General features: G+C 43.5%; 1 protein-coding gene across 1 annotated transcript; it reads right to left on the reverse strand.

Annotated features, from left to right (window-relative positions):
- Nucleotides 1-130: 130 nt before the first annotated feature.
- Nucleotides 131-4401, reverse strand: LOC144500081 (zygote arrest protein 2.L-like). The gene is made up of 4 exons (XM_078222854.1): nt 3730-4401; nt 2987-3079; nt 680-754; nt 131-274 (listed from the first exon to the last, which is right to left on the reverse strand). The coding sequence occupies exons 1-4, from the start codon at nt 4399-4401 to the stop codon at nt 131-133; spliced, it is 984 nt and encodes a 327-aa protein (XP_078078980.1).
- Nucleotides 4402-13547: the final 9146 nt, after the last annotated feature.

Below are 13547 nucleotides of genomic sequence, written 5' to 3' on the forward strand. Positions count from 1 at the left end.
ACAAAGTTTAAGTGCTTTAATAATTTAATTCACATTTCAATTACATAATTATGCTACATCAGAATACAAAAGATCCATTATCCATGCCAGGTCAGTAGCCTTAGTACCACACAAGAGAATGTTAAATAATTCAGACAATATACTTGAAACTATATGTATTGTCACAGGATAATCTCTTGCCTCGGCAACGACCACACAATTCCTGGCGGTGTGGTCTCTTTGGGTCAATGTGTCGCTTCTTCTGAATGCAAGTGCAGCGGGTTTTGAAGCAAGTCTAAATATAGAAACAAGGTATTACTATTAAATACAGCTTCATAAAGATTTGCAATGCCTCATCTAGTTCTAGATAAAATTCCTACAGCATCAAACAACTAGCATTTCAATATGGACTCCACCAATTTCACCCCAATTGAAGCTTTAATGTTGTGATACTAAACTGACTTGGATTCTTTCCTCAGGTGTATAGGTGGCAACAATTTCATCCAAAGCAATATGGTTACTTCAGGCAGTCTATTCAAATGTTATGGAACAATTTAGTAACTAATCTGCTCAATAAATTTGATGGTTATTAGCTCAGTGTAGCACAATAATCTATCAAAATGACTTCTCAGCCATGCTTAAAAATTTTTTAGATCAAGTGGCAAACTATACTATAGCCCAGGTTAATGAATGATCTTACCTGGCACAGAATAGCTTCCACCCTGTAAGGATTGTATCCCTTATCACACTTGCGACAAAATTGCTTGAAGTAAACCTGAAAAGTTAAGAATGCTTAATAACTTGAGATGTTTTTCCTCCATCTCCACTGAGTGCCAGGATTGGGTCAAAATTTTACAGCAGTTAATAAGGACTCTTGCATGTCAGGGTTTCACACTCTACCAAGTCACAGCAGCTTAAATATTTACTACTATTTAAGATTTATTTTTTGCAAGACTGCAACATCAAATTGAGCCCCAATCATAGTACTTTTTACCCATCAGATTTCTTGGGACATGTGTAACCTATTCAAGAGTCCACTATTACAGGATATGGAGCAGAAGTAGACACTATTTGGACCACTGCACCATTCAATTAGATCATGATTGATCAGATACAATAATCCTCAAATCCACATTCCCATCTTGCCCCATAACCAATTAAAATCTGTTTATCTCAGCCTGGAGCATACTTAACGACCCAGCCTCAACTGCTCTCTGCAGTAAAGAATTCCAGATTCACTCCAGAAGAAATTCCTCACCCAATTTAAGTGGACAACTCCTTTGAGATTATGACCTCTGGTTCAACACTCAAGGGAGAACAACCTCAGCATCTACCTTGTCAAGCCCCTTGAGAATCCTATACGTCTCAAAAAGGGTCACCTTCTAAACTCCAGTGAGTAGAGGCCCAACCTACTCAACCTCAAAAATCCCTCCATACCTGGCATCACTGGAAAAACCCAAACATTTTCCATAGTTGGATATGGTAAGTGTGCATTAATGGCTTTGAATGTTTATACAAGACAAATTTCCAGAGCACTTCAAAGGATTAGCAGAGTTGATTCCATTAATCCACTGATATTATCTTGTAATTTCTTACTGAATTTGATGCCTAATTATGTTTTGCTTGCTGGAAATGTGATATACATAGCAACTATAAGCACTATAATGATAATCATCCACCTCACCACCCCAGCCTAGTTGAAAAATGTATTTAGGACCTGATGACATTTCAGATGTGTTAGCAGGTTTCCGACATATTTTTGGTTCAGTAATTGCACCTTTGGATTAAAAATAATGGAGTGGCATTTGCAATTCAATTGGATAGTTATGCACATATGGATGTTTATACAACTTCTAGAAGGCTCTGCACAAAAAGACTGGCAAAAAATAAGCCAATAGATAGAATTGGATGTGGCTGGTTACATTTTTAATAATTTATTGAAAAATGCCAGTGACGACAGATTGTGGTCAGTGGACTGATGGCAGTTCTGCTGCCTTGACGATACCACCAATCACTGCTTTGGATTTCAACTTTCCCAAAAGGGAACTTCATCCATTGGAGATCATTTCTGGTGTCCAGCTATTGGCTGCTTACTCTGCTCAAAAGGAGGAAGTGAAAACCATTAATTATCCTTAGCAAAAAAATCACTTCTAAAATAAATCTGATTTTCCAATGCCCTACATGTATAACCTCTACTTATATCTAATTCCCCTTGCAATAAGTATAAATTCTATTAGTGTACTTAATTACTGCTGTACCTGCATATCAGCCTTTTGTAATCTTCCCAAATAGATAATCTAATTCTCCCCAAAGATTTCTAATGCACCCCATTTTATTCCTACTGAAAAATCACAAGAACAAAATATTTTTAAGCAGTGTTCTGGCCTCTCAATCTTACTTGGTTTGAAATGAAATATCTTGTCAATGTTTAGCATGCTGACTTACAAGCTTACCTTATGCAATTAGTGGGGTCAATTTTCACCCCTCCTGGCTTTGGAAGCGATAATGACAAATCAGACAAACCTATCCCCCTTTTCTGGATTTTAAAAATAGGAGATAAGGGATCAAGGAATTGTTTCCAGAAGAGGCCATCATCTTAAAACATGGCTTTCCTCCAAATATCTTGAGCAAGATGTGTCACCAAAAGGTTAGTGGCAGACGAACTTAACCCCTCACCCAAAGGCATTGATGCTGGGTCAAATGAAATATTGACCATTTAGGTATCAAGGGATTATGAAGCCAAGGCAAGAGTTTAAAGTACAGATCACCTATAATTGTATTGGCAGAAAAGTGGAATATTCCACCCTTCAAAAGGCCTTTACAACTGTATTTAAAGAATACTGATGTGCTTCAAGTCATTTTCAATTAGCTCCACTATTACGATAACGTGCCCAGAGGTTGACAAAATGAATCACAGTACCTCCTGCTTTAACGTCCCTGCCCTCTGTCAATGTTTAAAGCACATCTCAATGCCCCCACCACATTAACTTCCAGTGCTGAAGTTTACCTTGTTGGTTCCAGAAATACACCAGACATAAGCACTTTCCCATCTGATATTGCAGTCTTTGCAGTGGTAATATCCATACTTCTGTTCCAGAAACTGAAAGGTTAGCAAAATTACAAGTCAGATTTAAGCAATTCGTTGGCCTGAGCCAATATCTTCCTCCCAAAGTCAAGATTAATTAAACACTCCAATTCAAGTTTAGAAGTTTATTCTAAGCTACACGTGCAGGTAAACTAATTTTCAGGTTAGCGCATTATGACTGAGCATCGAGTAAAATACTTTTAGCAAATACGGAGCTTTCATCTACTGTCCCACCCTTGCTTTTTAAAGCATGATCCAATTCCTTTGAGCTTCAATTGATCCTGACTCTGCCACACTTTTCAGACAATGTATTGGAGGTCCTATAGCTTTTTTTCACTAGTCATCTCAAATCTGTGCCCTCTGGCTCAATTCTTCACCAATGGGAAGAATAGTTTCCCCCCAAACTCCTCACTACTAAACCTCCTCATGCCTTAAAATAAACCCCGACTTCTTCGATCTAACTTAGCCTTAAGATCAAGCGCAAGATCAGGTGTAATGTCTGTTCGGACCTGTTCTGTGGGTCCCTCGTCAGGGGACCATGGCTCAACAAGGAGATGATTAGGGGTTTGTTCCGTCCACCGAGCAAGAATTGAAGCTCCGCACCTTTGGAACTGTTACTTTTCTACATTGCAATCACTTGGTGAGGCTAAACATTTGAGTTTTACCTGAAATCTGAACTTCTGGCTCGCTTCGCCTGCCTTGCTTTCTTTATCCTTCTGCTCGGTGTTTCCCTGGCTTCCTTCCTCTGCTGTGTCCGCAGTGTTTCTGGCTGGAAGAGGAGCTTCTGCTTTGGGTTCGGGCTGTGGCGCAGAATCGTTCTCCAAGTTTTCCGGGGCACTCTGTTCCTCGGGTTTTCCGGGCTCCTTGTCCTTTTCCAGCAGGCACCGGTCAAACGCAGGGGAGTAGATGGCGATGGGGCGAGAGAAACGCACAACCGCTGGAGAAGGCGCCGTGGCTCCGGCAGCCTCCGGCTCACCGCCGGAATCAGCAGCAGCGCTTGGGGAAGGGGAGCGGGACCCTGGCGCTGCGCCTTCATTTGCCGTTCGGCGCTTCTGACGAGGGAGGGTCCTGGGCCCCAGGGAGCACTGGACAGAAACATCGACCTTGGGGTTTACCTGGATCCCGATCTCTTTGGTATTTGCTTTCCTGAGTCGGGGAGTCAGGTTGGGGTTAACTTGAGAGAGAATAGCTTTCAACTGCGCTCTCTTGTAGTTGTCCAAATATTCAACAGCTTCCACTGTACCATGCGGGTAGCTTTTCCGATTCCAATTCTGCTGCCTTGCCTTTGAGTTGTTATAGGTATATGTGTTCAGGGGTGCATAGACAAACCCCTCCATCCCTAAGAATCAGCATACACAGGCCGAACTATAGCTGGAAAGATGTATTTTATGTAGGAGTAATTTAGACCCCTGTCGATTGGTGTTAATCACTCCCAACCGGTTCAAAGCGCTGTTAAATAGTTTTTTAAAAACCAATCAAGCCTTGTTTAATAGATTAACAAGGATGAGGTGGTAATTAGGTATTAACCTGTGATCTCGTGGTAGTTAATGAGTTTAATCCAGAGATTTGAGTGCATTGTCTTCTGACTCTGTAAGAAGTCTCACAAGACTGGAAAGTCTCACAAAGACCAGAGCCTCGAAAGCTTGTGTGGCTTTTGCTACCAAATAAACCTGTTGGACTTTAACCTGGTGTTGTTAAACTTCTTACAGAAGTCTCACAACAGCAGGTTAAAGTCCAACAAGTTTATTTGGTAAGTTTTCCGAACGCTGCTCCTTCAACAGGTAAGTGGGAGTTCTGTTCACAAACAGAGCATATAAAGCCACAAACTCAATTTACAAAATAATGGTTGGAATGCGAGTCTTTACAGGTAATCAAGTCTTAAAGGTACAGACAATGTGAGTGGAGAGAGGGTTAAGCATAGGTTAAAGAAATGTGTATTGTCTCCAGCCAGGACAGTTAGTGAGATTTTGCAAGCCCAGGCTAATCGTGGGAGTTACAAGTAGTGTGACACGAACCCAAGATCCCAGTTGAGGCTGTCCTCATGTGTGCGGAACTTGGCAATCAGTCTCTGCTTAGCGATTCTGCGTTGTCATGTGTCATGAAGGCCGCCTTGGAGAGCGCTTACCCAAAGATCAGAGGTTGAATATTCTGACTGTGTCAGGGAAGTGGTTGAGAGGCTAAACTGATGTCCCAACTGCTGTCTCAAATAGATGTAAAATATCCTGTGGGTTATAAACTACCCCAGGGTATCAGGAGAGCGACCTCTTTGTGAACCTGCTCCTGGGCCTGGCAAGGCGAGCTATCAATAGGTCTAGGCAATGGGTGATCGACAGGGTCGTCCATCCTAACTGTCTGCCCCTCTACTGCGGCTATATTCGCGGCCAGGTGCCCCTGGAGAGGGAGCATGCGGTGTCCACGGGCACAGTTGATGCCTTCCGTGCCCACTGGGCAGCGCAGGGGCTGGGGTGTATTATAAACCCCGGAAATCACATTTTAATTTGATGTTTTAAGTTTCCTTTCGACATTGTTTTTTGTTCGGGCTGTTCCCCCTCCTTTTGGGGAGCTGCCCCTTTTAATTTGTCCCAAAGTTAATTTGAGTTTGTTTATTTGGATGGTGTGAAAAGACAGGTGACTGACGTGAATCAGCCATACCTTTGCTGCTTGTGGGATCTTGCTGTGTTTAAATTGACTGCATTTCCAGATTGCAACAATGGCTACATTTTAAAAAGTACTTCATTGATTGTGAAGAGTTTTTGGGTGCCCTGAAAGACACAACATTACATGGCAAAGTAGAGAGCTTGGATCTGCTGTCCCCCTTAGTAAAGAAATGGAAAAGTTTCAGATAACAGTTATCATCAGAATAAACATTTTTTTTTACTGGAAGTGGGGGCGGGGGTAAACTTGGAAGCTGCCTCCTTGTCCTGCCCTTGATTCTGCTTCTCCTTCTTTGAATGTGTCAGCATCAGAGACTAACATCCATATTCTGCCAACATGGGTAGCACACTATCTGTAACCCCCACGACTTGCCTGGGCTTGCAAATTCTCACGAACTGTCTCAGCTGGAGACAATACACATCTCTTTAACCTGTGCTTAACCCTCTCTCCACTCACATTGTCTGCACTTTTAAGACTTGATTACCTGTAAAGACTCCCATTCCAACCATTATTTTGTAAATTGAGTTTGTGTCTTTATATGCCCTGTTTGTGAACTGAAATCCCACTCACCTGATGAAGGGGCAGCGCTCCAAAAGCTAGTGGCTTGTGCTACCAAATAAACCTGTTGGACGTTAACCTGGTGTTGTGAGACTTCTTACAGCACTAGCTAAGCCAGACATGACCTGCTGAGATGGTAATCATGATCATTTATAAATATTTACAAATGGAAATAATCGAGAGATGAAGGTTTCAAATAATGGAAACAGAAACATAGAAAAACTACAGCACAAACAGGCCCTTCGGCCCACAAGTTGTGCCGAACACATCCCTACCTTCTACACCTACCTATAACCCTCCATCCTATTAAGCTCCATGTACTCATCCAGGAGTCTCTTAAAAGACCCTATTGAGTTCGCCTCCACCACCACTGACGGCAGCCGATTCCACTTGCCCACCACCCTCTGTGTGAAAAATTTACCCCTAACATCTCCCCTGTACCTACCCCCAGCACCTTAAATCTGTGTCCTCTCATAGCAGACATTTCCACCCTGGGAAAAAGCCTCTGAGAGTCCACCCGAACTATGCCTCTCAACATCTTATACACCTCTATTAGGTCTCCTCTCATCCTTCGTCTCTCCAAGGAGAAAAGACCAAGCTCCCTCAGCCTATCCTCATAAGGCATGCCACTCAATCCAGGCAACATCCTTGTAAATCTCCTCTGCACCCTTTCAATCTTTTCCACATCCTTCCTATAGTGAGGCGACCAGAACTGAGCACAGTACTCCAAGTGGGGTCTGACGAGGGTCTTATATAGCTGCATCATTATCCCTGGACTCCTAAACTCAATCCCTCGATTAATAAAGGCCAGCACACCATACGCCTTCTTAACCACCTCCTCCACCTGCGGGGCCGATTTCAGAGTCCTATGGACCCGGACCCCAAGGTCCTTCTGATCCTCTACAGTACTAAGAGTCTTTCCCTTTATATTGTACTCCTTCATCCCATTTGACCTACCAAAATGGACCACAACGCATTTATTTGGGTTGAAGTCCATCTGCCACTTGTCCGCCCAGTCTTGCATCCTATCTATGTCCCTCTGTAACTTCTGACATCCCTCCAGACTATCCACAACCCCACCAACCTTCGTGTCGTTGGCAAACTTACCAACCCATCCCTCCGCTTCCTCATCCAGGTCATTTATGAAAATGACAAACAGCAAGGGTCCCAGAACAGATCCCTGGGGCACACCACTGGTGACCGACCTCCATTTAGAAAAAGACCCATCTATACCTACTCTCTGCCTCCTTTGGGCAAGCCAGTTCTGGATCCACCAGGCAGCAGCCTCTTGGATCCCATGCCCTCTCACTTTTTCTAGAAGCCTTGCATGGGGGGGACCTTATCGAACGCCTTGCTAAAATCCATATAAACCACATCTACTGCCTTCCCTTCGTCAATGTGTTTAGTCACATTTTCGAAGAACTCCACAAGGCTCGTAAGGCACGATCTGCCCTTGACAAAGCCATGCTGAGTATTCTTGAGCATACTAAACCTCTCTAAATGCTCATATACCCTGTCCCTCAGGATCTTCTCCATCAGTTTACCAACCACTGAGGTTAGACTCACCGGTCGGTAATTATCTGGGCTATCCCTATTCCCCTTCTTGAAAATAGGAACCACATCCGCAATCCTCCAATCCTCCGGCACCTCTCCCGTCTCCATCGACGACGCACAGTAACCTGGGGTACATCCCATCCGGACCCGGCGACTTATCTATCTTGATGCCATTCAAAGATTCCAGCACAACCTCTTTCTTAAAGTCCACATACTCACTCCTTTCAGTCCACTGCACGCCCGCAGTACATCCACCCAGGTCTTTCTCCTCTGTGAAAACCGAGGCAAAATACTCATTGAGCACCTCTGCCATTTCTACTGGTTCCGTACAGACTTTCCCGCCTTCACCTTTTATAGGCCCTATTCCTTCACGTCTCATCCTTTTACTCTTCACATATTTATAGAACGCCTTAGGGTTCTCCTTAATCCTACCTGCCAGGGCCTTCTCGTGACCCCTTCTGGCTCTCCTAATTTCCTTCTTTAGTCCCTTCCTACAAGCCGTATACGCTTCTAAATCCCTATCTTCGCCAAGCTCTCTGAGCCTTTTGTACGCTTTCCTTTTCTTTTCGACTAGGTCCCGCACAGCTTTCGTGCACCACGGTTCCTTTAACCGACCAACACCTCCCTGTCTGCTCGGAACGTTGTCCTGTAGAACTCTAGACAGACATTCCTTGAAAAACTGCCACTTCTCTTCAGTACATTTCCCCGAAAATACCTCCTTCCAATTTACTCCTCTAATTTGCTGTCTAATGTCTTCATATTTCCCCTTACTCCATATAAACACTTTCCTAGCTTGCCTGATCCTCTCTTTTTCCAATGCAAGCCTAAAGGAGATAGAGTTATGATCGCTATCCCCAAGATGCTCTCCCACTGAGAGATCTGACACCTGTCCAGGTTCATTGGTCAGTATCAGATCAAGTACAGCCTCTCCTCTTGTAGGCTTGTCCACATGCTGTGTCAGGAAACCCTCCTGAACACACCTAACGAACTCTTCCCCATCCAATCCCCTTACCCTAGGGATATTCCAATCTATGTTTGGGAAATTAAAGTCTCCCTCTGCTATTACTGCATCTCTCCAGGATCTGTTTCCCTATCTGCTCCTCCACCTCCCTGTTACTATTGGGCGGCCCATAGAAAACTCCCAGCAAAGTGACCGGCCCCTTCGCACTCTGAACTTCCACCCACAGAGACTCGGTGGACAATCCCTCCACAGCATTCACTTTCTCTCCAGCTGTGACACTATCCCTGATCAGCAGTGCCTCCCTCCCTGTCCTTCCTGAAACATCTGAATCCCGGCACCTGGAGTATCCAGTCCTGTCCCTGAGACAGCCAAGTCTCCGTAATGGCCACCACATCACACTTCCAGGCATCGACCCACGCTCTGAGCTCATCCCCTTTATTCACTATACTCCTGGCATTAAAGTAAACACATCTCAATCCTTTGGTCTGAGCTCTCCCCTTCTCTATTCCCTGTCCATCCGCCCTCTTGCACTGCCTATAACCCTTCTCTGTTTGCGAGCTACCTTCCTCACTCTCAGTCACCTCATTTTGATCCCCTCCTATCTAGTTTAAACTCTCCCATGGGATTGTCCTTGGAGGGTGGGGGGGAAAGGATTGTTGATGAGCTGTCTTGGAAACAAATGGATTTTGTAGTTTATGCCTGAGGCCACTAGAAATCATAGAAACCCTACAGTACAGAAAGAGGCCATTCGGCCCATCGAGTCTGCACTGACCACAATCCCACCCAGGCCCGACCCCCATATCCCTACATATTTACCCACTAATCCCTCTAACCTACACATCTCAGGACACTAAGGGCAATTTTTAACATGGCCAATCAACCTAACCCGCACATCTTTGGACTGTGGGAGGAAACCGGAGCACCGGAGGAAACCCACACAGACACGAGGAGAATGTGCAAACTCCACACAGACAGTGACACAAGCCGGGAATCGAACCCAGGTCCCTGGAGCTGTGAAGCAGCAGTGCTAACCACTGTGCTACCATGCTGCCCACTAGGTATATGTTTCTATCAACTCTCTCCAGTCCATCCATGTTTTACAAAACATGATCAGTCCAGTTTTCTCCCTACTTTGTGGTTCTCTTTTTTGTTACGATCCCAGCTAATGAAAGAATCCCTACAGTGCAGAAGGAGGCCATTCGGCCACCGACCACAATCCCATCCAGGCCCTATCCTCATAACCCCATGCGTTTACCCTAGCTAGTTCCCCTGACACTAAGGGGCAATTCAGCATGACCAATCAACCAAACCCACACATCTTTGGACTGTGGGAGGAAACCGGAGCAAACACACGCAGACACGTGTGAGAACATGTGAACTCCACACAGACAGTGACCCAAGCTGGGAATCGAACCCGGGTCCCTGGTGCTATGAGGCAGCAGTGCTAACCACTGTGCCACTGTTAGGTCCCACAATGGAATCCTGACTCAATAGACCGTAACTTTTATCTTTTGTTTAGAGATGTGGATGAATAAAGTCACAGGACTGGCAATTAACTTTTAACAAAACTTAATTAAATGTGAAAAGATTGACACAATACAATACTCCTTCACCCCACCTATATCTTCCACAGATTTTTGAGGACCATTGGTCCTGTCAAATTTGCAATTCCAGAAGATCATTTTGCAGTGCATTAATATAATCTTGAGTTTTCCCCAATGCATAAAGCTGGCAGTTATTTGCTAATAGATGCATCCTGTTTTTTTTAAAGATCCAAACACAGCTCCCTGAGGCACTCTGGAGGTGACAATCCCCATCACACAGCACTCTCTATCTTCTCTCGGCTAGGAAATGTTAATTTAATCATTCCTCCTTGATTTCACAGCAGTGAAGTTTGAATAAGAGGGTTTCATGAGGAGCTTTTTCAAAGCCATTTGAGAAATCCAGTATTGCCATGTGAAGGATTTCATTTCTTTCGAGACTTGAAGCTGGTCATCAGCAATCTGTAAAAGTGGTGTTTCCGTAGATCATTTTAACCAAAAACTACATTGACCATGTGCCAGGATCTTATGAACTTCGAGGTCCTTCCTAACATGTGAATGAACAATATGTCCAAGCAACTTGTGAATGATGCTGTTGAGAGATACCAGCCTGTAGTTTTCTGGGCAACTTTTTGAATATGCCACATGTTCTTGTCAGTAGCCAGTATTGGTTTACTCATAGAATCACAGAATCCCTACAGTACAGAAGGAGGCCATTTAGCCTATCGGGTCTGTACCGACCACAATCCCACCCAGGCCCTATTCCTGCAACCCTACACATTTACTCTGCTAGTCTCCCAAATACTAGGGTCAATTTAGCATGGCCAATCAACCTAACTCGCACATCTTTAGAGCGTGGGAGGAAACCGGAGCACCCAGAGGAAACCCACACGCAGACACGGGGAGAAAGTGCAAACTCCACACAAACAGTGACTTGAAACCAGAATTGAACCTGGGTCCCTGATGCTGTGAGGCAGCAGTGCTAACCACTGTGCCACCGTGCCACTCTGGAAAGAAATAGGTCAATATTGGATCCAGTTCCTCGGCTGCTAACTTTAAGATCCAGTGAGGTATTTCATCTGGACCCAGAGCTTTATTTGGATTTATTTCTTGCAATAATTTCAAAACACATCATTGACTTCCTGCTGCTTTGGCAAAGCAGCCAGCATAATTAAGAACCCCACGCACCCCGGGCATTCTCTTTTCCATCTTCTTCTGTCGGGAAAAAGATACTTAAGTCTGAGGACACATACCAACCGACTCAAGAACAGCTTCTTCCTTGCTGCTGTCAGACTTTTGAATGAACTTACCTTGCATTAAGTTGATCTTTTTCTGCACCCTAGCTATGACTGTAACACTACATTCTGTACTCTCTCATTTCCTTCTCTATGAACAGTATGTTTTGTCTGTATAGTGCGCAAGAAACAATACTTTTCACTGTATGTTAATACATGTAACAATAATAAATCAAATCAAACACCCTCTTTAAATGAGTTCTAGTATGTCTGGTAAGTGGTCACTATACATTTGATGTGTGTTAAATCTTCTCTGGTAAGTAAAGTGGAAAATTGATTACTTAATGCTTCTTCTTTACATACATTCAAACATATGTACAAACATACATATGAACATATGAATTAGGAGCAAGAGGAGGTCACTTGACCCTTCGAGCTGTTCTGCCATTCGGTAAGATCATGACCGATGTGATTTTGAACTCAGCTGCACATTCCTGTCCCTCTCGAAAATTTTTAACCTCTTGCTTATCAAGAATCTTATCTACCTCTGCCATAAAAATAATCAAAGACTCTGCCTCCACCACCCTTTGAGGAAGAGAGTTCCAAAGACTCACACCCTTTGTGAGAAAAAAATTCTCCTAATCTCTTTCTTAAATGGGAAACGTCTTATTTTTAAACAATGATTCATTGATCTAGATTTTCCTGCAAGAAGAAATATTCTTTCCACACCCACCCTGTCAAGCCCCTCAGGATCTTATATGTTTCAATCAAGTTGCCTCTTATTCTTCTCAACTCCAATGGATATAAACCTAGCCTACCCAGCCTTTATGTATAAGACAGTCCACCCTTTCCATGTCGTAAATCTTCACTGAGCTGCTTCCAATACATTTACATCCTTCTTTAAATAAGGAGACTAATGCTATACACAGTACTCCAGATGTGGTCTCACTAATGCCCTGTATAACTGAAATATAACTTCCATTCTCTTGCACTCAATTTCCTTCACAATAAACAATGACATTCTATTTGCCTTCCGAAATATTTGCTGCACCTGCATTCTAACCTTTTGTAATTCATGCACTAGGACACCCAGGTTCCTCTGCACCTCAGAGCTCTGCAATCTCTCAAGATAATGATTCTTTTGTATTTTTCCTGCCAAAATGGACATTTCCCTATTATACTCCTTTTGCTGGACCTTTGCCCACTCACCTAACTATCTATATATCCCTCTGTAGTCTCCTTACATCCCCTTAACAACTTACTTACCCAACTATCTTTGAGTCATCAGTGAAGTTAGTGACCTTTGGTCGTAGTCCTTTCATCCAAACTGCTTATATAAATTGAGAGATTTAAGGCCCCAGCACTGATTCTTTTGGCACACCACTCACTACATCTTGCCAATCCACTTATTGCTATCCTCTATTTCCTGTTAGCTACCCAATCTTCTATCCATGTCTAAACCTTTAGGATCACATATAAGCCTATTGTCTGTTCTGATATCTGAAATGTCTACTTCTTCCCTTTTGTTTCTTAATGAATGACCACAAGATCTTTGCCTTCTACTCAAAGGAAGAATCCTATGGCAAACCGCCACTAAAAAAAACCTAAGAAAAATGGCTCAGGATGAAGCAAAGCAGACAGTGAGCGAGGGATCTGCAATCAGGCAGAACACTCATGGAATGAAGTCCCATTACTTCACATCACCTGATGAAGGAGCAGCACTCTGAAAGCTTGTGATACCAAATAAACCTGTTGGACTTTAACCTGGTGTTGTGAGACTTCTTACTGTGCCCACCCCAGTCCAATGCCGGCATCTCCACATTAATGTTATTTTATGTTAAAGCAAAAACAAAATGCAGACGGTGGAAATCAAAAAAATGCAAAAGGTAGCCAGCAGGCCAAGCAGCATTGTGGAAAGAAGAAAGGTTTTTCAGTTATAAACCTTTCTTTGATATAAAGGCAAAGTACAGTGCAGCGCC

This window comes from Mustelus asterias, chromosome 10 (genome assembly GCF_964213995.1).
Source record: "Mustelus asterias chromosome 10, sMusAst1.hap1.1, whole genome shotgun sequence".
Lineage (NCBI taxonomy): Eukaryota > Metazoa > Chordata > Chondrichthyes > Carcharhiniformes > Triakidae > Mustelus > Mustelus asterias.

What these genes read in the sequence shown, in the direction of transcription:
- LOC144500081 (XM_078222854.1), bottom strand. Translation starts at nt 4,401, where the DNA reads ATGGAGGGGTTTGTCTATGCACCCCTGAACACATATACCTATAACAAC. An exon ending in GTATTTCTGGAACCAACAAG is followed by an intron (nt 755 to 2,986) that starts GTAAACTTCAGC and finishes TTAACTTTTCAG; the next exon opens with GTTTACTTCAAGCAATTTTG. An exon ending in TGGAAGCTATTCTGTGCCAG is followed by an intron (nt 275 to 679) that starts GTAAGATCATTC and finishes TTCTATATTTAG; the next exon opens with ACTTGCTTCAAAACCCGCTG.